Below are 26,436 nucleotides of genomic sequence, written 5' to 3'. Positions count from 1 at the left end.
TTCTTCAATTATTATTTTTATTTTATTGCAGTTGTTCTGCTATCTAATTGTATTTATAAATCAATTATCTTGGTAGTAAGTAATTCCCTAACTACTTCATGTATGTAAATACATTTATATACAAATGTGCTTGGGTGTGTATATACACATCTATATGTTTACATCTTTTCTGAAAAAAACTGATGAATATTGTGGGTACCCAGAATTGTGCCCTAACTTCTTTAATGTTTGTGAACTAGCACTAAGTCTTAATTCTTTCTTCAGGCAAAGTTAATATAGTTTTATAACTCTGTATCTTTTTCATCTTCATAGCTTCTAAATGACTGTCTCAAGTTTGTTTTTCCTCTTAAGAGCTGATCTTAACTATTTGATTAAAGAAAAAAAATTTACTGTAATGCTTTCACAAACATGACTCACTCTTTGACTCCATAGGCCATAGGTGTTTACTCATAAACATTTCAGGGGTCTAGCCAGCTTCTTTCTCCAGTAATTTGTCACCTTTATTTCTTGCAGAGTTTTAGAACTTCCCATTGTTGCTTTCCATACAGAGTACAGCTCCCTTGCCTTTCCAGCTCCTTCTCTCTTAACAGGAACAGCAATACCTACTTCTCAATAAAATAAAGAAGTAGGAAGTAGGAAAAGGTTTCTTTTTCTTTGCACTTCCCTAATCTTACACTGAAGTGATGGTGGGAGGAAGTGAGATAATGTGTAGATCAGTACTAATAAAATAAAAAGCCAGACAAATGTTCCTGTGCTGGCATGCAGATGTCTGCTCTGCTTAATTTTTATCAGATTCATTCCCTGCTACATTTTTAGCTTGTGTGAACTAGAACTCTCCCAGGCACTGCCAAAGCATGAATTTGGTCATAACATATGTCCAGGTGCCATTTCCAGTGGGTCTTTGGATGTGCTCTGTTTTGAGAGTTAGGTCATATATATGTGAGTTACATTGTGCCAGTTGCCCTGTGGTTACAAAATGGGCTCTAGTGTAGGCATTTCTCTGAAGTCCTGCACTCATCTTTGCTCAGCCATTTCATTCCCTGCTCCTTCTTTTCTTAGGTGCTAAAAGCATAGTACTCTGTTCTTTTGATCTCGGTGGTGGATACTCAGCAAGCACAGGGTGGTGCTTGAGTTCTGTGCCAGATCTTTTGTTTCTTGGCTAAAATACTACTTCTTTTTCTCCATTTTTCTAGTTTGATGATTGATTTAATTGAAGTTGAAAAGGAGCGTCTTCTAGATGAGGTAATCAAGTTCAGTAAGTTTTGGTTTAACAAGGCCCATATGTTGCACATCTAGCTGTTCTTGGATTGCTTTTTCCTGGGCATAGTTCCTGTATGTGCACGAATAACCCTAATGCTGTAGAAACAGATGTCCTGATGATCAGTACAGCGGTTTAAAAGATATCTAAACTGGTGAAATCTGAAAAATAATTACATTCTTTGTTGTTTTTGGAGTTTTAAGGTTACTCCTATGCAAATGCAAAAAATAGTAACTTAGATATTTGGTGAGAAGGTTTTTTTGCAAGAGAATAGTTAATTGCTGGGTGGACTAATTTTTGTCCTATATGTAAGAGAGATTTTATAGGAACATTGTGCAGGGCTTGTTTTCCCAGAACATCTTTACAGACCTTTAAGAATTTTCTTGGTATTTTAAATATGCTTTTATCATATAATGTAGAGGTTTGTCTTGGTGCTTTTATCATTCTGTGTTGTAATACTTTATGCAAAATACAGCATTTTAATGGATCAGATCTTTCAGGTTATGTGGACTTCACCCATGAGACATTCTTAGCAGACGTTAGTGCTTCCTAAATGTCCTGAAGAACCAATTGCAGTCATATATTTGTTTGCCAGATTATTTCGCATTACTTTGTTTTACTTTCAGTGGTTTACTTTGGATGAAGTGTCCAAAGGAAAGTTGCATTTAAAACTGGAATGGCTCACATTGATGCCAACTGCTGACAATCTAGACAAGGTATTAAAGGAACACATTACTTTCATTCTAATCTTAATTGTTTTGTTGTGACTTTTTGGTTTATTTGTTAAATATGTAACCAGTTTTCTAGCTGCTGTGAATTTGGAGAAACCTGTAGCTTTAGTCGATGCTCTCTGTCTTTAGAAATCTCAAACCAGTCATAAGTGTCAATGGTTTAAATGAGATTTCCAAATGCTTTTGTGGTTCTCTTCTTTTCTCTTAATGTTACTGTTTGAGAATGTCTGCTAACATTTCATTAGTTTGGGAGATAAAGCTGGATATGATACTACAATCTGTCCAATCTAAAAAAAAAAAAAAAAAAAAGTAGGAAATGGGGTGCAAATTGCCACGCAAATGGTTTTGAAATGTCTGTATGAGTCTTGAAAACTTACTTTTTATGCTTCAGGCTCTGAATTTGTGAATGTTTGCTTTTTGGGAGATGGTTTTTTGGGATTTTTTTGGGTTTGTTTTTTTGGGTTTTTTTTGTTTTTTTTTTTTCCAGAAATGGGACAGAAAATAGTAATACTTGGTTTCCAGAAAGGCTTACAGTGTGTTTTTGTTTTAGGTGCTAACAAGCATTAGAGCTGATAAAGACCAAGCTAATGATGGGCTTTCATCTGCATTGCTTATTCTGTATTTGGACTCAGCAAGAAATCTGCCTGTAAGTTACATTCTCATGGATGCCCTTTTGTCACAGAGTCTCTTGGGTACTCCCAGCATGTCTTGCTTGGTAGTGTGACACACTGCTTTACTAACACACATTGTGCCATCTTCTCTATAATTCCTCTCCTTTCAAGACGTGTAATGTAAGGTCCACTTTTTTAGTAGCATAGTATTTAGCTATATATTTAATAAAACATTCTTTAATCAGTGTGGTTTTTCTTTAAAGAATGCTCCTTTCCTGGACTTGAAAGGCTGCATGTTTTTATTACATGATGTTTTCCATAAATGGTATAGGATTAGCATGAGGAATTTTAAGGAACTAACTGGGAAAAAACCCACTTCCCTAAGTTCAGGTAAACTTGCTTGTTTTGGCTTAGGGTATTGCTGGACATCTGAAGGTACTGAAGTCCTCACCATGAAATCAGTACTCTGCAGTTGATGTTAGTTTCAGAATACTTGTACAAGATTTCTATCAGATTGTTTTTTGCAGGGTGGGTTATTTGCTTGTGCAAAACATAGAAATAAATCATGTTCTCTCTCTGTATGGATTTATCCTATTGGACTGCGAAATAACTTGTTTTGGAGTTTATTTCAGGTTAGTAAAGTACTGTTCCTGGTTGTAATTGATAGCAGTAATAAAGTTAACCCTACCATAAAGAGATATGTGAAACTTAACTGAGTTTGCTGGTTTTCAGCATTGCTATTAGATGAGAAGTTCTGGAAGTGATGACTAAAATATTAATCAGAGAATACAGTTTTCAAGCTTTGGATTTTTTGCATGCATTTTGCAGATTTGTCTGCTGAAATTTAAGTTAAAATTAAGTTAAATCAGAGAGGTAACAAATGAAACCTTAGTAGCCCAAACAATTTACAAGTCTGACTAGTGATTTCATGTCTGTTTCAGGGTGTATAGAGCAGAGGTTGGAAGTAGTATTTCTAGGCTAGTTTAAAAGCTAAGAGGACTCATTTGGAATAGATCATCACGTTTCCTTTTTAACCTCACTGTATATTGAATTTAGGCAAACACAGTAACTTAGCAGAAAAAAAATAGAATTACTACAGTATAGAGTAAGCAGGAACAGAATAGAAATATGGTGTGCTTAACATCAGTTTCAGAGAACTGCAACAGATAGAAAAAGTCTGCCATCTGTTTTGTGTACTAGATTCAATTGAACCAATTTATGTATCTTCTTGTTCAACTACTGAATTTTACTGAAATAGCTACAAAGTTAATGTTTGGTAAAACACACTAAAGCCTCTTACTTAAAATAAATGGTGTAAAGTTCTCTTATACACCAGTTCTAGTCTTTTCCACATAGCTCTGATTCTCTATGTTACATTCTCCAGCAAATGCTCCGAGGCTCTGTCATAAATTAAGTTTTTGTTTTAAACAAGCATTCTTTAACATTGTCTCCCTCTTTTGGGAAGATGAGGTTGCAGGTCTCGAGTTCTGCCTATTTTTGCAGACAATATTTTAATTTTGGTTCATTTAATCAGTGGATCTCTAAACTCTAGGGCACAGAAAGGGGGAGTTCTTTGCACAAAGCAGAACAGTTAGGAAATTTGGGAACAGCATCCTGAATTTCCTATTGCTGCATCTGATATTCTGTCTACAGTAAATAACTGCCTCGGTGGGCTGAGAATGATGGTCATAGTGTGGGACCTGTTTAATCCTCGTACGTTTTTCTTCCTCTACCAGCCCAGAAAAGCAGTTGCAACAAATGACTCAATATTTAACTTCAAGTAATTTTCTTTCCATTGTTGTAAAGAATATAATAGAAAGTAACATGGAACAATTGCAAATTCCATGTACAACTTTACTACAAAAGAATAATAGGACATTGTGTTAAATCAAATTTTCCAAAACCAGAGACTGAAAGGCTTCACAGTTATGTCAAATAGGGAGGAAATGCCATGGGAATACTTTTTTATGCAGGAGAACTGAAAAGGTTCCTGTACATTCCAGAAAGACAATGTCATGGAACTTCTACATGAACTGCAGTTAATTGTGGTAAATAGAGCTTTTTTATGGCCATAGGATTCTAATATGGAGCAACATTTAAAAGACTAAACATGACATTTGTTGGTTTCTCATGTTTTGCTCAAGTTCAGTGGTAGGGGTTATGTAGAGAAATAGCAAATTAATGTCTTGGATTGCTTGTATTTATGGAGAAGAGAGAATTCAAAGAGAATGGTTAAAATTACACTGACTCATATTAAGAGTATAAAGACTTTTGTGCAACATTTAACATTACACTGAAATGTTTTTTACATGAATAATTACCTTTTATTACCTTGAAAATTGCCTTAAGTGAATGCTTACCACTGGTACATTTTAGGTCATGCCTTCAGCCTTGTTTTGTTTGAGTTATAGTGTTGAGTTACCACAACACAGGCATTTTGCATCATAGTTGTGAGTTTCTGGCACACTGGGATGATTGATCTGGAAAAGAAATAGAAATGGTATAGAAGACTGGTGTCTAAGTTAGTAAACATTAGTTGGATCTGCCATATAAATCTGAACTACCAAGAGTAAGCCTGGAAAGTGGGTTAATATAATTGAGTAATTAATAAAAAAATAAAATTCAAAAAGCATTCCACCTTGCTGTGCTACAGAAAGTCATTGAATGGATGAAATTATTTGTAATGACAAATATTTACTTTTTGTTACCTGCTGTTTTCTCTGGAATCCTTTGACTATTTTCCTTAACTTTTCTGTGTAGTAAAGCTGCTTATGCATTCATTCTGCCACAATCCCATCACTCTGCTTTCTCCTTCCATTTCCATCTTCCTAAGAGTATCTACGAGGGAAACTTTGGGTGTGGATACTTAAAAGAGAGGAGAGCATCGGGACTAGTCTTTTGTGAAAACACTACCTCACTCTATAGAGCACTATTTGTGAGTTCTCTGGTATTGTTTGTATTGTACCTTTTCTCTGCCAGAGTGTGGATTAGTGCTACTAAAGCCACTCACTCTAGTGGAATGAGAGCATGCAATTTGTTTTCCTGCATGGTTTCAACAAGTGTGCATTGTTTTTGTGCTATTTTATTGCATTTTAAAGGCTACTTAAATTTCATTGATCAGCATATCATTGGGTAAGTAATTAACCTTTTATGATAAAAACCCAAGATAAGTTTGTTGTAAAAGCTCTTTACATTTAACTTAAATTGCTGATTCATTGAGAAATAAATGAATACTGTACTAGCACACTGCGTGCTGTTTAATTGTTGGCTCTTATTGTAAGTAAATTAAAATAATAAATATTGCAACCAATAGTTCCTTCAAAAGGTGACACACTCAATGTTTGTAAAAACTTGCAACCTTTCCACACTGGTTCAAGTTGTTTTAAAAATGGGCGCAGCTCTTTGTGCTTCCCAGACTATCAATTCCCTTGTAAATTCTATCTCACTCCATGATGCTCCTTGTTTTGCAAATTCCCAAGCTCCTTTTCTTTTTTGGAAATTAGTCTGTAGTTGGGAGAATCCAGGCTAGGGTGAACTACCAAGTAATATTTTTTGCTCCAATTTAATGTTAGAAACTGTTAAAAATTGATGAGCCTCTGAGTATCTTACACTTAAATATGGAAGTACAACCTCGGTATCTTCAAAAAGACTGAGATTCTGTTCAGAATAAGTATCTTTTTGCCAGAAAGAGGTGGGTTTGTCTTTGGAGGTTGTGCAGATATATTTGTAACTGGTTGGCTACATCATAATCCTTGATTTTAAAACACCTTTCCAAAGCCCAGCAAAATCCTTTCTGTTGGTTTCTCTGTAGAGGTTGATTTTAAAGTATCTAAAAAGTTATAACCATTCTATAATCTTGTTAAAATTAATTAATGAGAAAGACAATTTATAACCTACAGTTCCATCATCTTGGTATTAAAATTGTTAAGGAGTTGCTGTTTCTTTTAGTTACACAAATACCAGGTATATCTTTAAAGTAATTATTATTAAAAAAAATCAAAATGCTGGATTAAGGATGGTTTTTATGGATCTTATAAGACAGGTTGTCTGTATAGAGCATTTATTTAGAAATCAGACAAAACTTTCCAAATCCCTGAATCGATTTGTACGGCAGAGTGGAGCAGCAGCTGTTCAAAGAAAGCTGGGTCTGGATTCCCTTCTGCAGCACTGGGAGCTGCCTGGCTCTGCAGTGTCCTGGGTGCTGATCTTGCTGCAAGAGGAGGAGGAGGGCTGTGGCTGAAGGCCAGGGGAGAGGAGAGTTCTGTAGTGGCCCAGGGATAAAAACAGCTCCAGCAGCCCTAGAAATGCACTTGTTCTCAGGGCATCCTTAAACATGGGCTGTTACACAAACATTCACACCTGCAAGCTCAGTCTCTAACGTGTAACATGAGTTACTGGGGAAGTGTTAAAAAGGGAGCTCACTTCCTATGGGGAGAGGAAAATTCTGAGTGATCTCTGTTCCTTTTTGGATAGTTTATTGACTGCTGCAGACCTAGGTTTGTGACACCAAGACATTCACCCGTCTAAATCTGATTTAGCTGAAGTTAAGGTATAAGAATTGTGTTAGTTAAATTTCTAAAAATGACATGAGTTTTATGATAATCAATCGTTCATAACAGTTTTGGTGCCTGTGTCATATATAAATTATCCATATTTTAAATGAGCTCATAAAGGTAGTGACTGTCTTCTGGTTGTCTGGTGAGGATGCACTCAGAGATACCCCAAGCAACAGTTAGTGAGTCAAAAGAAGTAATGAGTCATTCTCCAAAGCATATTGAATCAGGAGCTGGCTGAATAACAAACCAGTTTGTTACTTTTGTAATTTATGGGTTTGTTATTAGGGTTTACTGCAAATGTCACTGGCTGTTAGAGAATTCCACTGTGTCATTTTCAGTGTATTTCTTGGATAGCCCATTCTCTTTTCCTGTTACTGGAGACACTCAGAACCATATTTTGTCACCCAAAGCAAGACCTTCCTTTTTTATATTATCCCCTTTTCTCCTCTGAATTTCCTTCCTCCCAGCCTTTCAACCACCATCTTCATGGACCTGCAGCTTCTTCCCTTGAAACCTGAGGCCTGGCTTAAATATATCTGCCCCAGCTGATATCCCTCTTGGCCTATCCTTGCTATGATTCCAGAGGAATTGAGATATGCTCAATATCCAGGAGTCAGTGGTTGCTTGCCCTTATGTATGATCACATAGATTTAGTTTTGACTTCTAAAATTCCTTGAAATAATAATATAGGAAGGGAAAGATTTGTATTGAATATACAGGTGCAAATGGGAAGGAGACAAAGCCCAGTAAGTTGAGTGACAGTTAAAGAATCAAAATAATTTTGGTGAATTGTAGATGCCACCTGAAAAAATCAGGTACTTCTCTGCAGAGGGCAGTCATTGCATCCTTATAAATGTGGGATGGAAACAGAAAGAGATTTGAAAAGAGATCTTTCTACAGAAAGAGATTTGTAGTCATTCTGTGTCATGTTGTCATGAAAGAAAACACTGTGCTCTGTGTAGGAAAGAGGAATGCAGCCTGTGAGAAGCATGGCCTAATCCTTTTGTTCTACTTAGCCATTACCAAGGCCCTGATCTTGGCTGTAGCAATGTAAGGTCTGGAGCACAGCACTGATGATGAAAGAGACTGGAACCATGGCTAGCAGAGAAAGGGACTTCAGCCTTAGGAAATAAATCATGGGACCACAGAAGGGTTTGGGTTGGAAGGGACCTTTAAAGATCATCTCCTTTCAACCCCTTTCCATGGGCAGGGACACTTTGCACTGGATCAGGTTCCTCAAAAGCCCCATTCAACCTGGCCTTGAACATTTCCAGGGATGGAGAATCCACAATTGCTGCAAAGTGACACTTTTGTCTTTGTCAGAAAACAGGGAACAGTGCTTAAACTCCAGCAAAGAATGCTTTCAATCTCCAGCAAAAATTAGTTCCAATGAGGAATAGTTAGTTTCAATTAGTTTCCACAAGGGATAGTGTGCAGTCTCCATCTTTGAAGTTCTATAAGTATTATACTAAGTTCCTAATATATCAGATAAATAACTCTGGACAATTCCTTGATTTTATTTTAAGAAACATAATGTTTGAGAAAAATACCCCACAAAAGTAGTCAAACCTTATTTTTGGTTCTCTCAAGTTTAAGAGTTGGACTTGATGTTCCTTGGGGGTTGCTTCCAACTCAAAATATCCTGTGATTTTGTCCTGGATATTGTATGTTCATTCTGAAATAGAAATTTTCAAGCAAGATGCCAGGAATCTTTGGAATATTTTGGCCAACTGGAGTATTTGATGTCCCAAAAGAAACTGCAAAATAATATTTGTGCATAAAGGTTAAATATCTTCAAATTTTAGTCACTTAGATTTTCATTTCAGAAAGGCATTTCTTTTGGCAAAGCATTAATACCAGTTCCTGTTCATAAACCAGAATATTTTAAAAGGCCACTGTGCAATTTTTTTATTGTCACAGTCTACAGCTTCTAAAAAAGAATTATTCCTTGAAACAAAAATGTGCCCCTAAAGAAAAAGTCAGCCATAAGTACACTAATTTGAAGTCTGTTTTATTTCCAAATCTTATTTTCTGAAACTATTTCTTATGAATTGAATGCAAATTTTTCTAGACAATATTGGGTCACTTAAAGGAACAGTATATTAATCTTAAAATAAAATTCTAAAATTTCCGTATTTAATGGAAAGCAGTCAGAGGTTTTGTCCTGCTTTAGCCAGTTTAAATTCCTATTTTTAGTGTATTTGCGTGTCTTCATTCAACTGAGTAATGTAGCAGACCTTCAATCTAGTTAGCATGCAGTGTTTGCACCACTTTTCTGGAGAGGCTCTAAAGAATGTTGACTTTTATAATGATATAAATCCTTATCAATTAGATGTTGTAATTTCTCCCATAAAAGGACTCCTTTGCATAATTACTTGACTTATCATCAGAGAAGCTTCTGGGTTGTGAAAATATGCTCAAACAAATTCTAAAAAGGATCATTCAGAAGGCAGTTCATAGGGCATCAGGCATTATATAAAAATATTTTGTGAATTATCTCTATTAGGGTAAAAAAAATGAGCAGAGAAATACAAGCAGATGGAAATTGGGTATATTAGTTTTAAAGCAGAATAAAAACATCCAGAGGAGAAGAGGAAAAAAAAATTGTCAGACTTTTTTGTTGTTGTGGTGGTCCTTCATTGTTTTGTTTTGTTTGAAAGATGTTTTGTTTTTTTTGGGGTTTTTTTTAGGTTGATTTTTTTCCCCCCTGCTTTGTCCTATGTTGTCATGTCATAATTAATTAACCTAGTGAAATTGCTTCATTGCATGTCTTATTAACCCTTCCTATGTTCATTCTCTCCTGACTTAAAAGAATAATCCATTAGAATTTAACCCTGATGGCTTGAAGAAGGCTGCTGTTCAGAAAGCCCTAAAGGTAACATTAATATAGTTGTCCATTTAAGGTCACAAAAGTAATTGGAAATGCACGAATGCCTGCAACACTCCGCTTCCAACACTGGATGGGATTTCTATTGCCAGATACATAGTTAGTGTAATTCTGTTTCACTTGAATTTGATTTCAAGAAGCCAGGGTCAGGATTTAGTGAGAATACTGTAGTCTGTGGTAATTTGAACTCTAGATCACATTAGTGGAGTACAGGCTGCTTGAGAAGACTGGGGAAAAGTGCTGAGAACTAATTTGTAGTAGTAACTAAAGAATGAAGCTGACATGAAAGCTAAGACATCTTTCACATACTGAGTGATACCTTATCACTCAGCTCTGAATGATTGGTTTGGAATAATCTTGTTCCTACTAGATGTTTTTAGTAGGTTTTACATCTTTATATGACTGCTAAAGAAATTTAGGCCAGCTTTTTGGTAGGCAGACTTGGAAAGGGCTGATGCTCAGCTGGAGGAATTTGACCAAGGGACAGACTTTAATAGGCTGTGAACAACAAGTCTGTCAGTACCTGATGTTAGAGGTACAGTATATGTGTGTGCACATTGCTATCTGCTTAATTTGAATTAAAATTATTCCTATTTACATATCAGCATAAGTGACAGGGTCTTTTGTCAGCTCCTGTAGTTTCATCATTTTATGAAGAAAGTTTCAGGCACCATTTTGTGGACAAAGAAAAAAATGAAGATAATGTCACCTGCCATTTTAAAACACCATCAGTTGCAGTGTAATATGGCTTTCTTTCTGTCCTGTAAACCTTTGTATTCGGTTTTATTTGAGAGCTAAATATTTTTTTAATTAGAAATCACAAAAATGAAAGGCAGCATTCATCCAAGAAAGGAGTGCTTTCTTAACAGCTTTGTTTCTAAAGGAAAGTATGGTTCTAAGCAGTATGTGACATTAAAGTTGAGAATTATTAGTGAAAGTATGATGTCCAGATAAAAAAAATGTATCTAAATGATGCACTTTCTTAATTTAAAAATATTTCTTAATTTAAAAAATTTGAATCACTTGGATGTAATTGTGACCTTACATGCATTAAGAAGATTTTAACTAACTTTCTGTTGATATACCTGATTTTCCTACAGGGTAGAACTCAAAGTAACCATGTATCCTATGTTTTCTAGGCTTTTAAAACTGCATTAACACCTGTTTGAGATGATTAACTTTCATGTCTAAATTTTCTTTCTGAATTGAATTTTTGTTAGATTAAATTGAAATTCATGAAAGAAACATATAGTTGCAATGTTCCTTTGCATATATAATTTGTTTCTAAACTGATGTTTGTTTTCACAGTTTGATGTAATGCTATACAACTGGTGAGCAAGGCTCAGATATGGCAGATGGTTGATTCTCTAATAAAGAGTATTTGGTAAACTGTAGAAATATCCCTCACATACATTGTAGTGCATATTCTTTCTCCCCCAAACTGAAAAGCAGGGAACATCAGTGTTGGATACCACATCCAATTTAATAGTTCTACAGCACTGTGTATGAAGCTCCTGAGTTTGTGCTTTCTTCATATCTTCCATCTGCATGCAATATTCATTTCGCAGATTTAACTATGCTTCATTAGCTTTGGGGATTGTAATGCTCATTAAAAGATAAGAATTTGCATCTTACCAGTTTAATTTAAAGAAAATGGAAATGAGTCTAAAACTCCTGCTTATTAGTAGCATTTTGCTTCAGCATATTCAGGTAGTTGGATGCCTTCATGCTGATGTGTTCACCAGCTACTCGCCAGTCTGCCATTCCAGCTGGCTGAATAAAATACTGAGAGCAATAGAGAAGCATGTAGTAGAATGCATATGATTTGTATTTTTAAGATGCAAACATTTAAGTTTCAGAGGGGAGAGGTTTTGCTTTATTCTGAAGGCAAAGTTTTCGTTTTTTTCTTTACCAGTCAGGAAAGAAAATAAACAGCAATCCCAATCCACTTGTTTTGCTGTCAGTTGGACACAAGGCACAGGAGAGTAAGGTAAGTTCCTACCCTTTAGACGTGGCTTTGTCTTCACATATTTGGTGGGTCTGCGAGCTTGGCATTTGGCAACCAAAGCATGGAGCATATACACACACTAAGTTGCCACCAGAACTGAAACTGGCAACAAGCAGCCAAGGATTACAACACATGACCTAAAACCACCTTATCAACTAAACCATGGCACAAAGGGCCACATCCAGTCTTTTCTTAAACACCTCCAGGGATGATGGCTCCACGACCTCCCTGGGCAGCACATTCCAGTGCCCAATCACTATTTCTGTGAAGAATTTTTTTCTAATGTCTGGCCTAAACTTGCCCTGGTGCAGTTTAAGACTGTGTCCTCTTGCCCTGTCACTGGCTGCCTGGGAGAAGAGGCTGACCCCCACCTGGCCACAGCCTCCTTTCAGGCAGCTTCCTGTCAGGGAGTTGTAGAGAGCAGTAAGGTTCCCCCTGAGCCTCCTCCAGACTAAGGAACCCCAGCTCCCCCAGCTCTTCCTCATCAGACTTGTTTTCTAGACCCTTCCCGAGCCTTGCTGCCCTTCTCTGCACACACCAAATAAAATGCCAAAATGAAAAATGTGCTCATTTCTTGTCACCACCTCTATTAGACAAACTGTTTGATAATTTGTGTGCTTCCTTTTTTCTTAACTTCAGATTAGATACAAGACCAATGAACCAGTATGGGAGGAAAACTTTACTTTCTTTGTACACAATCCCAAAAGACAAGACCTTGAAGTTGAGGTATGTGTCTCACTCTCTTTAGACACCTTTCTTTTCTAAGATGTTGCAGCAGTAAAAGTCACACATTAAAGGCTGTTATGAAATAAGACTAAATATAATGTGAACATGATTAAAATTATACTTAAAGTATTTTTAGACCAGGCAATGAAATGTTTATTTTGATTTACTACTAAAAGGAAGAAAGACTATAACCAGACTCTCACATGAATAACATAGTTAGTGGTTGTCTTTTCTAATTAAAAAAAAATCCAAAAGTAAATTTGGTATATCAGTTTGGAATTAGGAATCTTTCCTCTCTCATACCAAGGAAGTATTTATCCAAATACTGTATCCCTTTACACTGTTGACATGTCCTTTACATAGGTCTAAGAGAATGAAGTGTAAATGAGGACTGTCTTAGTCACTCTTCCTCTAGTAGCTGTGGGAATTCATTTTCGCACAGACAGTTTGGAAACCCTGTAGTTATTTTGCTCAAAGGTCTGGTAGATGTAGAGGTTACTCTTCTGTCTTACTTTGCTATAGAAGGTAAGGGTGAATCACAGAACCACAGAATAATGAGGTTGGAAGAGACCTCTAAGATCATCGAGTCCAACCTATAAAACGAGAAATGAGGCTTTGAGTATATTTGTTTTTTTCCTCCTTCAATGTAAAGTAATCTTAAAATCAGGGAAACTTGGTTTAAGAAAAAACTACTCTCAATATTGTTTGTATTTTTTTTTAAAAAAAATGTAATTTCTTTCTTTGAATTCTTACAAAGCAGATGATACAAAGAGACTTAATTTCTGTGTTCTTTCAGGTGAGGGATGAACAACACCAGTGTTCTTTGGGGAACTTCAAGCTGCCTCTAAGCCAGTTGCTAGAGAGTGAAGATTTAACTATGCATCAGCGATTCCACCTGAGCAACTCTGGTCCCAACAGCACTATAAACATGAAGATTGCACTCAGGGTACTCTAAAACCTTTCCCATTGTAAACCTCTGAAAGCATATTTAGGGCTGTGGTGACTCCTGGTCTGCCAGCTTTTGAAGAAGCCAGTGCATTTCCTTTGATATCACCTGCCAAGTGTCCTTGGTTGTGGAGAGCTATCAGTACACAGAGATAGCCTCTAATTGAGATACATTCCATTTGAAAACTGTACAGTGCTCAAAATTAAATAATAGTCACCTGCATTAATTAAAACCAAGGTCCCCAGTGGTTTTAGGTTTGGAAATCATGTTTGGAATCTGAATTCCTTCAAATCTCTTTTGAACCCAGTGGGCTACAGATCAGTGAAAAAGCCTCTATCTAGAAATGGAGGTGAGGTTTTGATGGTTTTAAAAAATAAAGTGTATAAGGAAAGGAAGTACCTGCATAGTACTGGAAAAATTCAAACCAGCTTTCAAGCATGTTGGGAGTTTTGAAAACAAAACTTGCATACCTGAAAGTTGGTTTGTCTTTCTTCTCCATCTAAATTACTTGGTTTAATAAGGTATTATATCTCTTTGCAAACACTGTCACACTTCTGTTATTTTTCTTCCTAAAGCACTTTGTTGCTTATGTGTCATTAATAAATTAAAGCAACGTATAAAAGAGTAAGAACAATAAATGAGAAAAAATTGTGATGTAAAATTAAATTTCAAGAGAGTGGAAGAAAAAATTGCAGAATATCTTTCCAGATGACTAGAACTGCAAAGTGAATTGCATTTACACCAGAAGTGCATAGAATATGGGAAGGGAATAATGAGGAGAATAATTCTTAATGAATGGAGAATTTCACATTGTTTTATAGTTACTGCAGTTGCCATGAAGAAGGTGGAGATGTATTTTGTCATGTAAAGCATTTCATATTGTAGAGTTAACAATTGTGAGTGGTTTTGGTCCTGCTTTAGTGTCTTAACTTCACAACTTGTCACCAACCAGTATTGTAATTTGTCTCTGCTTCTTATACTGCAAAATAGTAACTTTATGTGTATTTTCCTGTATCCAGGTCCTTTCTCTTGAAAAGCCGGCAAGATCTCCAGATCATCAACACTCAGCCCAAGTAAAAAGGCCATCTCTTTCCAAAGATGCAAGAAAATCATCTTTTAAGCCTCAGGTTCCTGTCTCGCCAACATCTGATCCCAACAAGCCCGTTCCAGCATCCCCAGTGACTGACAGTGATAAAAAGACTGACACAGCTGATAAAAGTCAGCCTCCCAATGCCAGCCCGCAGTGGCCAACAGATCTGAGCCGCAGCTCCTCCAGTCTCCACGCCTCCAACTTCTCCTACTCCCCCAGCCACCTCTCGGTGAAGGAGCCCACGCCCAGCATCGCCTCGGACATCTCCCTGCCCATCGCCACGCAGGAGCTGCGCCAGAGGCTCCGGCAGCTCGAGAAGTACGGCCTGCACTGATGGCTTCTGCAGCACATCCCAGCTGATTCACAAAGCATGTCACCAAAGCAGCAGTGCTTAGTTCACCTTTCAGAAATGTTCTTTATTGTGCAGTCGTTGGGATTTTTTGCTTCTTCCTGGTATCTCAGACAGAAGCTGCAATTAGAAGTTCCTTGCCATTGTGATTGTCTGCTAGATAAAATCCCACTTCTTCTCATAGTTGCACTTTGTAGTTTCATGGCAGTAGTTACCTGTTTCACCACTGAATCCTATTAGCATTAATTAAGCCAATTAAGCTGGAAATGGTTGATCTTTCAATAACTCAGAGGGATATTAGACTATAAAGAATGTTAAATGGGTAGTTACTATGCAGTCACTGAAGATGGCTGCAGACACACTTTCTTAAATTCTTGAATTTTTTTTTTTACTTGCCTCAGTGGGCAGCTGTACTTACCAAGTACAGACAGCTGAGCAGCCATCCTGCTCTGAATAGGAGACTGGAAACTGTTCATTCCCTATTCATTGAGCTTCTCTGTGAATCTAAGTAGAAAGATTTTATTTTTTATTTGCAAGGGATTGAACCAATTCATCTTTTTCTCTGTCAGAGTTCATAGAATCAACTGAGTCATAGAGGTTGGACAGAATCTCTGGCTGATCATCCCTCTGCTCAAAGCAAATCCCTCTTCAAAGTTAGATCAGGTTTCTTGGGCCTTGTCCAAACTTTTGGTTATCTCCAAGGATTGAGATGCCATAACTTGTTCAGCAACTCCAGTGCTTAACCACTCCACTTTTAAAATGTTCTTCCTTATTTCTATTGAAATTTGTCTTGCTGCAGCTTGACTATGGCCTCTTGTTATTTTCCTGTGTACAGCCATGAGGATTCTGGCTTGGTCTTCTCTAGAATGTCTGCTTTAAGTAGTGGAAGGGCTGCAGTTGAGTCTGCTGTTGGCTCTCTCTTCAATTTGTACAAATACACCACCTGCTTATATGCCCCAGACCCCCATTTATCTTCACAGTCACATGCTAACTTGTTTTGACTTTGTCAGGCTCTCTCCTGGTCCAAAACTGAGTTACAGTTTGTTAATTGTGATAAAGATTGAAATGCTACTCCTCATGTAATGCACAAATATCATCTTTGTCATTTGGTAAGAGTGGTAAAGCTACAGGTAATGAGGTCCTTTATTGCAGACCACATGCTTTTAGGTGCTTTGATTTTTTTTTTTTTTAACTAAGAAAATAATGAAATTAAATCTTTATTCTATTTTTTTAAAGTGAATGACTTTGGAATTTTAGTGGATCAATCACTTTGTAGTAGATATTCACAAAACAGGCACTCTTCTCCCTTGAAGATAAGATATCCTTCAGGTGACTAAGAAATGGCAAATATGGCACATACTGTCCTGTGTGATATGGAAAATACTTAGTTCACACAAACTAAAATGAGCATTTCATGGAGATGAGGGAACTGCATATGCTGGCCATTCTATAAAACACAAGTTCTTAAGCATGGTGCCTGCTTTTTATTTAAACATGACCTGTAAGTGTAAATTTATTCTAATCTTGTTTTTATGATGATATAAACTATAGAAAAGTAAAATGGTTGTGTTTATACAGAGCTTCTACGACAGGAAGTAGATTTAAACTATCACTATTTTAATCCCAAGAATATCTACATTTCTATGATAAGAGAATTTAGAAAAGAATGAGCTGGTCTTCTAATTGGCTTCTGGCCTTAGGTAAGAGCAGCCCATGCCTGATGTTTTCATTGCAGTTAGCACTATTATTCTTTCCAATTTCCTCAATGCTGCTTTGATGTTTATTTCAGGGCAAGCAAGTTCTTTACTTGTAATGAGTAAAGTCCCATACTCATAATGACAAGAAAACCTGGCCTATTTTGAAGAGCAGAGTTGTTGGCAAGGAACTGAAGTACAAAAATCTGATGAGGATATGCTCACACACTTACATATGTTCTTTCACATTGGTCTAGAGATGTTAAATGGATAATACATGATTTCTGGAAAAACTGCTCAGTTCTTACTTCTAATGTGCATTTTAAAAACTAAGCATATTGTTCTATTGTTCTGCTTTTTCCTGCAGTGGAACAACTCTGGGGCAGTCTCCATTAGGGCAGATTCAGCTAACAATTCGTCATAGTTCACAAAGAAACAAACTGATTGTGGTGGTGCATTCCTGCAGGTGAGCATACAATACACAATTTAATATCTGGGCATATTTCTTTATAAAGTTTGTCATATCCTGATTTACTCTTAAGTGGATTGGTTAATCTTTGTTATTTTAAAAATAACATATGCATAAATACAAAAATATACAGAGCTGTGCTCAGAATTGGTAAAAACTTTGTGGAAGATTTTGCTCTGATTTTATATTTGTCTATTTATATTTGTCTCTGTCAGATTTTAAATGAAAATTACATTTAGATTTTTATCAGCAGTATCTGAAAGCTGTTTCTAAGAGACTGAATTTTTTACAGAATGACCAAAACATGCGATTTCTAAAAAGCCATATCTAAACTTCAAATTAGAGTTTAGGAAACATTGCATTTCCACCTCTGCTTTCTGCTTACTGGTAATCTGCTCTTGTACAAGTCACTCCACATCATATTTTGTGCAGGGGAACTGCTTCATGTACTAAATTAAGTGATAGTAGTGTGGACACTTATATTCAGCAATGTCTTGTTGATTTTCTAAGTGCTTTTCCTTGTTTTTCACTTCCACAGAAATCTAATAGCGTTTTCCGAAGAAGGATCTGATCCCTATGTGCGAATGTATTTATTGCCTGATAAGAGACGATCAGGAAGAAGAAAAACACATGTATCAAAGAAGACATTAAACCCAGTGTTTGATCAAATGTAGGTTCTAAACTATGTGCAGTAGTTTTGTATCATGTAATTACAAAGCAGTCAAATCAAGATTTCTGTGCTTACTTGAAGTTCCTGGTTGTCACCATTAGACTTGATCATACCTTTCTCTTCTGCTGTAATCGTTCTTCTCTCCTTCTATTCCCTGTTATCACTACAGCCCTTCTTGCTGTTAGCAGCCACTTCTGTCTTTCCTGCCTTCCTACACCAGTTCCATGCTGGTAGCTCAGCTGCAGGATTTGCTCTCCTGGCAGGTGGTGAGAACACGAGTGCCATTAGCTGGCCAGTGCTGCTGATCTCCCTTCCTGCCAGAAAGCTTGGCTGGCTGAGTGCCTGGCTGATGCTGCCAGCCTGTGCCTGTGCATGGTCACATTGCTCAGTCACTTGGTGGTACTTCTCAGCATCCAGGGAGTCAGGAAATTTCCTTGTAGATTATATCCTGGCCCATATGTTGGAAGTTGTACCATCTTGTGCAATATTATATTGCATAAAAATCCTTATCCTTGCACTCATCTTTTTGATAGTAGTTTCCCTCACATGTCTGCCCCTCACCCTGCCACCCATCACTTTTCAATAAAGACCTTTCTCTACTGACAGCAAATGAACTCAGGGAAAACACCAATTCAGTCCCTTCTGTCCAAGGCAAATCTGTAAATCATTAGCTAGAGGCTCCAGCAGATTTTCTCGGTAGTGCAGCTCTCTCCTGTTCATTCCAGGTAATAGATTTATTTCACCGTGCCTTTCCAAGGAAAATGTATTACAAAGTTATAAAGCTGTTTAAGAACTGTAGTGACAAATAGATGTAAGTTGTGGTATAACCTTCTCCTGACTTTGTCTAAGTTTCAGCTCTAGCAAAGAGCTATCTTTGATAGTTTTCTTTAGCCAGCCAGGAAAGAAAAGGAGCTCTGGTTATCAAGTACCAAGGATCAATAACACTGACCAGTCTTCTCCTTTTGGAAAATGCTATTACTAAGCTGTCAGTACAGTAGGATTCCACAGTCTCTTTTCTCTAGAGCCAGTGCTTGACCTTTGCCTCCCTTTGTCTTGTTCGTGTGTTTGTTTGGTTTTACCAGTGACCTCTAGAGGCCAAAGGTAACAGAAGTCTCAAACATTTGATGTTGATATTGATCACAGTTTTCAAGAAAAAATTAGGCAAAACACTGGAATTTTTTCCTTCATTTGTCTCAGACCTAGTTTTTTAATTTGGGGAGGGAGATGGTTTGGTTTTGATTGGAGTGGCAGTTTAGCTGTAGGAACTGAACTTGGACCTCTGGTACAGAATTCCCTCTAAAGCATCTCTTTGCCTGTCAGGTTTGATTTCAGTGTTTCCCTGCCTGAAGTACAGAGAAGAACACTAGATGTAGCAGTGAAGAACAGTGGTGGATTCTTGTCCAAAGATAAAGGGCTGCTTGGCAAAGTAAGTTGACAATAAGCAAATTCTGTTAATACAGCTTATTATATAAAACAAAAATCGTCCTGACATATGAGTTAGTGTTGATTGAAGGCTTATTCAGGTATGAAGCTTTCAAATATTATAGCCTTAGATGTCAGGCTTCAGTAAGGGAAGGAGCAAACTGCAGAGCCAGACTTAGATGAGGCAGTAATCTCCTCTAGAGAGTGGTAAGTTCACAGTAACAAAAGAAATGTGCTTGTCAGACTTGCTAATCATGCTGTCAGAGAAAGGAAAGAACCAGTAGAAACCAGGCAATATTGCAGAAAATGTTCAGATAAAACTGGAAAGACAAATGAGTAGTTAAGGAAACACACAAGTAATTAAATTCCCAGTTTGTAAAATCCCTGAGAACGAGCTGCTACTGGAGACATTCCCAATGCCAACACCAGCTGTTGTGTTTGTAACTTCAGTGTTCTATAGGCACACAGTAAATCACCCGAGTTGCTACACACGTGATTGGGAGCATGGAAGAGGAATAGTAAATTCCTACACCCTTTCAAATTGCCATATTTGAGCTCTGTGAAGAAGATGAGAGATACAGAATCATGGTCAGTTCATGGTGAACAGCGTCCTCAATTTTCCTGTTCATCTGGAAGGCTGTTAGTAGGAACACATCTGCTGATTGCCACTGCTGTGATGTGCTCTGGGACTGTACCACCAAAGGGTGTGGATTTTGAGGTCAAAATCAGCAACTTGAAACTTTAGGCAGGTGGCAGAGAGCTGTGATGACAAGGATATAAAATACACCATTTACCAATGGCATTGCTTACACTGTAGTTTACAGGATTGTCAGATTTGATCTTTACTAGAAATAGAATGAAAGGCACACACAGTGCATTGACTGGTGATTTAACTTTCCACAGGTATTAATACCTCTGGCATCTGAAGAACTTGCTAAAGGCTGGACCCAGTGGTAAGTATAACATTTCCTTTATTAATAATAATACTACATATTAACAACTGCTGTGTTAATAATAATTTTAATAATACATGCTAAATGTAAAAACCAATCCTTTGTTTTTTTCTTTTTCAGGTATGATTTGACAGAAGATGGTACAAAACCACATGGTGCAAGTTAGGCCCATGGACACCAGGACTTCCTCACGCATAATTTTGCCAACCTTTATATATTTTTAACGCGTTGTTTTCAGAGATGTACCAATGTTATTTTTATAGCTTTACTGATTTAGTTCTTAGACACATCCCCAATAATTTTATAACACTTGGTCATTTTATGTAGACATAGCCTTCCTCATTGTTAAACTTTATATTTTATTTTGCTAAACAGTTCTATGTGTTACTGTAATGTGCAATAGTACAGTAAAGTAACCTTTTGTGTTTAAATTGATCTTTATGATGGCTGTACCTATTAGAAAGTGAAAAGAACATGTTCTGCTGTTTTCCTGCCTTGTTTTATATCTCACCAAGGTATACTGTACCATGTAAATATATACTATTTTTTTATAATTCTTTCATGCTGGTTTGAATTCAGAAGAAAATTAGATAAAGGATACAGATATTTTCTTCTAAGTGCATGTTAATTTCTTCAGATGAATCTCTTTTGTCTTTGCAGCACAATGGTCTTAATCATTTTGTGACACTCTGCAAAAAGAAACTGCAGAAAAATATTTTTACTTTATTGTGTTTCTGGCCCAGTGGGGCTAGCTTAAAATGTATAAACCATTAACATTTTAATATTTATATATAAATGTATTATTGGGAAATCATGCTATAGAATATTATAAATAAAAATGAGAATTCTATAAATATTGTATAAATAGAGGATGAGGTCCACAAATAACAGTTTCTAAATCTGAGTTTTCATTTAATGGCATAAACATAACAAACAGTACAGTTTTATTATACAGGTTTGGTTGGTTTTGTTATTTATTCCTGTACTCTGGAGTACTAGACATGTGATCTTTTGAAGGTATGAGGACATGGATTTTTCCATATTATAAAGAAGATGTCTAACCACTTTAAACTGTCCTTACCACCATGTTTCACTGATTTATAAGTAGACAAATCAGCTTGCAAGTTAAGTTCATATAGTAGGCATATGTACAAGACATACGTTATTTTTATTATACAATACTGTGCTAAAATAGTATGTTATGTGATACCTTCTGTAATCCTCAAATGAACACCAGTAGGTAAGAAAGTGGGGAACTGGGATGAAATTGACTGTCTTTGACAGTTGCTTCATTGCTGCTTAGTATGTTTGGTGCATGAACAAAATGCACATCAGTGGTCCAGGCAGGTTTCTGAGCAATGCTGTCCTTCTGAAGCATTGCCGTGGGCTGGGCAGGAGGCAGCAGGGACACCATCAGCACAGACTGATCCAGGCAGGCAGGATCTGAAGGGAGAGTATCAGCCCCATCAGCTGAGCTCATAACTCTAATTTTATGAATTATGGGACTATTTTTTTTTTTTTTTTTTTGTATTCAGAACTGATTTTTCTTTTTCTGGTAAGTTTTTTTCAGACTGTTAGAAAAATGTGCATTAAGAATCCAAGAGAACAGCTTGGCTTTTGCAAAGCCTGTGTCCTCATCCTTGGAGAAGTATGCAATTAGACAAAGTATATTATTTAGCTAAGATTCTAGAATGGTATCTCAGCCAAGAAAGAATTTTAGTGCAGAATGATAAACTCCTGAAATTAGCTTTATTGTAAGAAAACTGACAGAACCTTAACTCTAGATGTAGAATTTGCCTACATTACTAGATGTACCAAAGTGCCTACCATAGATGTAGCTTTTTGTCTTTTTCAAGTCTAAAAATTTAAGTTTATCTAAATTCAATTTAACATGAACATTTTTTATGGATATGTGTGACCTGCACCATACACCTCTATACAGTGATGGCCTTCTCATTGCCGCATTTTATACACAACAATTTTATCAAACAATCTTACATTGTAAATTGTACTTTAACTGCTGTTACTGGACTAGGCAATAGAGAGTCTTTGTAAGAAAACATTTCCATTTGAAGGCTTCATTGTATATTGGAATGTATGAGTAGACATATATTCACTCATCTATTAATGTAAAATATATTATGAAATACTTATTTTCTTTGCTAGTTCTCAATTAAGATGTTAAGAATGGAAAGACAGAGAATTATTCTTAATGCAATGGAAATGCAGAAACCAAATGCTAATCTGAATAAATCAGGTCTAAGAGTGGCAGTTCAACATAATTGTCTTTTGCCTTTGTTCAGTCTGAGATGGAAGGATTTTTGCTCTACATCTTGGCCAGCGACTGCACAGAGTTTGATCTGCAGCCAACAAATAGGGTGTTAAACTGATTCAGTGTTCCAAGTCTTAGGTGAAATCTGGGGACAGAAAACTGCGCTTGAACGAAAAAGAATTTCTGTCTTCTAAAGTTTCAAAGTGGAAAATAATGCCATGTTCAGGCAATTGTGAAAGGATAGCACAAAGTGAGTAATGAACAAAGAATATAGGGCAGATTTTCAGAATAGCTCACTACCTAAAATTAGGGATTGGTTCTTACAGATCCCATTTTCTATTTAGGAATCTGAAATGAAGAGATTGAACTGTCATTGCAATTCAGCAACTAGAATTCCCATAGTCTATAATCAGTTCTGGATGCCAGATCTTCAGAAACATTCTCCTGAGTGAATTTGGATCAGACTGTGAGTGCCTAGATGAGATTGATTCTTTGGATAGTGGATTTTTGTATTACCAAATTCTAGTTGTTCCATTTATATGGAAGTAGGAAGGACAGTTTTGCCTCTGGGCAAAAATTGCACCTCATCATCAAGTCATTTATTCAATGTCAACTGATAGCTTTTCATGTAGTTCTTCTTTATCCTGTGCCTTAAAATATGAACATATGAAGATGTTTAAGAAATGGTTAAAAAATAAGCTTTGTTACCTGTATTTACCAACACATGTTCTGTACTATTGAAACTGTTTTTAGAATTACTCTGCTTCACTGACAAGAAAACCAGCTTTCTTAACTATAGCAGTGGTATAACTCGAACTCAAATCAGCATGCATATCACTTGGAGGTGGACTAAAAGAGTTTTAATTTTCGGTCTTGAATCCTTTATCAGAGCTGCAGCAAATGGTGAGAGTTAAAATGAGAACAAAGGGTAATCAATTTTGTACAGATTGCCTTTTTTGCTCATGTAATTCTACATTATGATGCATGTATTTATTCAATAAATGGTTCGTATGGAAGTCGGTGTGTTGCTTCCCTCTACACACACACCCCCCTTCTCCTCTCTTGGACATCCCTGTTCTAACTGGTAATAAATACAATGAAGTGAATTTTTAAGATAGTCCTGTATCCAGATCTTGTAATCTAGAGAGCCTTGCTGTAAGGTCTGTAGGCAGATTTTTGGGTCTTACACGAAAGTGGACTGAGAAGTGCAGGACAATTCATGGGGATTTCTGTGCTTCTTGTTCTGGCACAGATTCACACATAAGAATTAGTAGGTCCTTTGTTCAACTTCAGTGTCTAAATTTTATTTTTCTCTTAAATTGATAAATTGAACAAATTGTCATAATTCTAGCACTTTTAAATTAATTGTCTTTAATTATGCTTTCAAAATTACCTAGAACTGTATTAAATTGCCTTAGATTTAGAATCAGCAGATTTCTCCCCGTGGCATTCTTTCCTATTCTTTCATTTGCTTGATGAGGCAAATACTGATGGAAAATATAATGATGTACTGCAAAATAAGAAAAAGGGTGTTGTATCCTCTAGCTATTCCAGAAAAACTGACATAGAAATTATGCTCTTTGCATTAAACATTAATTTATAATTAATTAATTATGATATTAATTATGTAATATTATATAATTTTGTAATTAATTATGATACGTCTTCCCACAAACAGCTACACCTTGTCTGAATTCATAAGATTCAGTCAGTTTTCATCAGCCATAAATAAAAGCTGCAAAACTTCATCAATCAGTCACTATCCCATTTAGAATGGGCCCCACTGGATAATCTTTAATGTTACTAACTACAAAATTGTTCCACTTTGGTTTGAGAGTTTTTTTTTTTTCCCTTAGAAGGAGATGTGTCCCTTTTTTAGCAGAATAAAAAGTGCCTGCTTATCAATGGGAAGGCAGCTAAAACCTAGGAAAAGCATGGCTGTCTCCACATTTTCCTCATGGCAAGGTGCTTCTGGATTGCACACTCCCTGGCAGGGCCAGTACTGATCAAGTGTCAGCATTTTCCTGACTTGGGTCAAGATCAAACCTTCCACTCAGTCCTGCAAGACAGGTGGTACCTGGATCAGCACTGCCTGTGTATTCACAGATCTTACTAGAGAGCAGAAATAACTATGCAAGGCATTCCTGCAAATGGCTTTGGTATTAATTTGATGGGCTCACCCCAGTCCAGGATTCTTCTTAGTATTTGCTGTACTGTTTAAACTGGTTTGGGCTTTTCGTTTATCCAGCCTCCACCTAGGAGCAGTGTTTGCCAATAAAGTTACCAATGTGGCTATTTTCACTATTTTCTCAGCTAAGAGCTGAATACAAATTTGTTTCCTATGAAGTACCTCTTTTAATCAATTTAATTGTTTATATTCTCCCTCAAACAAACTCTGAATGTTGGATGGCACCTTTGGTAGAAAGAACCAAAACTGCAGATTGTCCTGGACCCATTTGTGGTTGTAGCTGGCTGCCGAAGCAGTCAGGTTATTTAATTCCAAATGGTGGCTTTGTATATTCTAAAGTGTTCAAGTGTTGTATGTATGCTTTCCTACTGATTTCTAAGGCAGTCAGGTCTCAACAGTATTCTCAGGCACCCGCTGAAATATGTTTTATACGAAATGCAAAAATCCACTTGTATTTCTTTCAGTGTTATGCAGTAAATTTAGCCGCCAGAGTAGATGGCAGCTCTGGGAGGAAAGTAATCTGTATTCATATGATACAGGTGATACTCTCTGTTCTTACTGTCTGCAGGGAATATTGCTGCATGCCAGTCATCTACAGTGGAATCCAATTTGAGCAGGTTCCTGCATCTCTGTTTCCTCAGATACCCCAAAGTGAAGCCAGCCTGTCTTTCATGTTAATCTTTGAGTCCTCAGTAGCTGTAAACTTCATAGCAAGGGAATTGAGGCTTAACAGTGATCATTCTTGCCTTTAAGATCCATATAGGAACATGTCCAAGGACAGCCCAAAGCTAGGCAAGATTCCAGCCTTTCACACCCAGGCAGTGGAAGGGCTGGTTCCAGCCCAGGGTGGTTTGTGGCCTGGAGACACATGGGCCATTCCTGCAGGACTTGGTAACCCAACCCTCAGAGCTGGGCACCAAGCACCTCAGCCTCTATGCAAGAAATGACAGAAGAAGTGATGTCCCTGCACCCAGCTGTGTCCTGTAAATTCACTCATCAGCTGTGCAGTAAGGATCTAATTGATGATCGATTTTATTTATTAATTATTTAAGCAAAGTAGCTCCTTTCTGCAGGATGTTGCACTAGATGACATGGTGACGTCCCTTCCAACCTCAATTCTGTGTCTCTCAAGTATGTTTTTTTAAACATTAATGTAAACTCAATCAGTGTGCTGGAGCTCTGTGTACTCCTGGCCTGAGCTGTAGAACTTCCTGGGCTTTCTTCTTCCTGAGCACAAGCTCTCAGGGACGGGCATGTAGCTACTCCAGCTGGGCAGGCACAAGGAATCACACAGCTAGGAGCTGCAAGCTTTGCTGAATGAGGATGCAAAAATTTGATAGGAATTAAAAATACATTAATCTGTGCATAGAACTTGTAATGTAGATAATGCCAGCAAAATGGTAACTGTAGGTACTGAATGAAGGTCAGTAATTTTACTCGATAACTGGGACAAAATCCCCAAAAAGGGTGCATACAGTTAAAAGAGGCTGTTTCCAGCATGAAATTTCAAATGAGTTTTTTGTTCTTTTATTCTAGTTGAATTTGCAAGCTAATATGTTATTCTACAAACTCTGAGACTCTGACAACTAGAGCTTACTAAGCACGT

General features: G+C 36.9%; 1 protein-coding gene across 2 annotated transcripts in view; it reads left to right on the top strand.

The window, feature by feature from the left end:
• Nucleotides 1-23,658, top strand: part of ESYT2 (extended synaptotagmin 2) — an 80,779-nt gene extending 57,121 nt beyond the window's left edge. The window contains exons 11-24 of one of the 2 annotated variants that reach the window (XM_053949571.1): nucleotides 1,194-1,242; nucleotides 1,885-1,974; nucleotides 2,540-2,635; nucleotides 5,434-5,535; nucleotides 9,969-10,031; nucleotides 11,959-12,033; nucleotides 12,691-12,777; nucleotides 13,574-13,723; nucleotides 14,743-15,131; nucleotides 17,224-17,322; nucleotides 17,864-17,995; nucleotides 19,316-19,421; nucleotides 20,321-20,370; nucleotides 20,491-23,658. In XM_053949571.1, coding sequence (XP_053805546.1) covers nucleotides 1,194-1,242; nucleotides 1,885-1,974; nucleotides 2,540-2,635; nucleotides 5,434-5,535; nucleotides 9,969-10,031; nucleotides 11,959-12,033; nucleotides 12,691-12,777; nucleotides 13,574-13,723; nucleotides 14,743-15,131; nucleotides 17,224-17,322; nucleotides 17,864-17,995; nucleotides 19,316-19,421; nucleotides 20,321-20,370; nucleotides 20,491-20,536 — 1,534 coding nt within the window. In that variant the 3' untranslated portion in view covers nucleotides 20,537-23,658. The remainder of the gene's footprint in view (nucleotides 1-1,193; nucleotides 1,243-1,884; nucleotides 1,975-2,539; nucleotides 2,636-5,433; nucleotides 5,536-9,968; nucleotides 10,032-11,958; nucleotides 12,034-12,690; nucleotides 12,778-13,573; nucleotides 13,724-14,742; nucleotides 15,132-17,223; nucleotides 17,323-17,863; nucleotides 17,996-19,315; nucleotides 19,422-20,320; nucleotides 20,371-20,490) is intronic. The other variant, XM_053949562.1, reaches the window with a different exon arrangement.
• The last annotated feature ends 2,778 nt before the right edge of the window (nucleotides 23,659-26,436 follow it).

The sequence above is a fragment of the Vidua chalybeata genome, chromosome 1 (assembly GCF_026979565.1).
Source record: "Vidua chalybeata isolate OUT-0048 chromosome 1, bVidCha1 merged haplotype, whole genome shotgun sequence".
Lineage (NCBI taxonomy): Eukaryota > Metazoa > Chordata > Aves > Passeriformes > Viduidae > Vidua > Vidua chalybeata.
The sequence above is the reverse complement of the archived record's forward strand: the minus strand, read 5'-3'. Positions and strand labels throughout refer to the sequence as shown.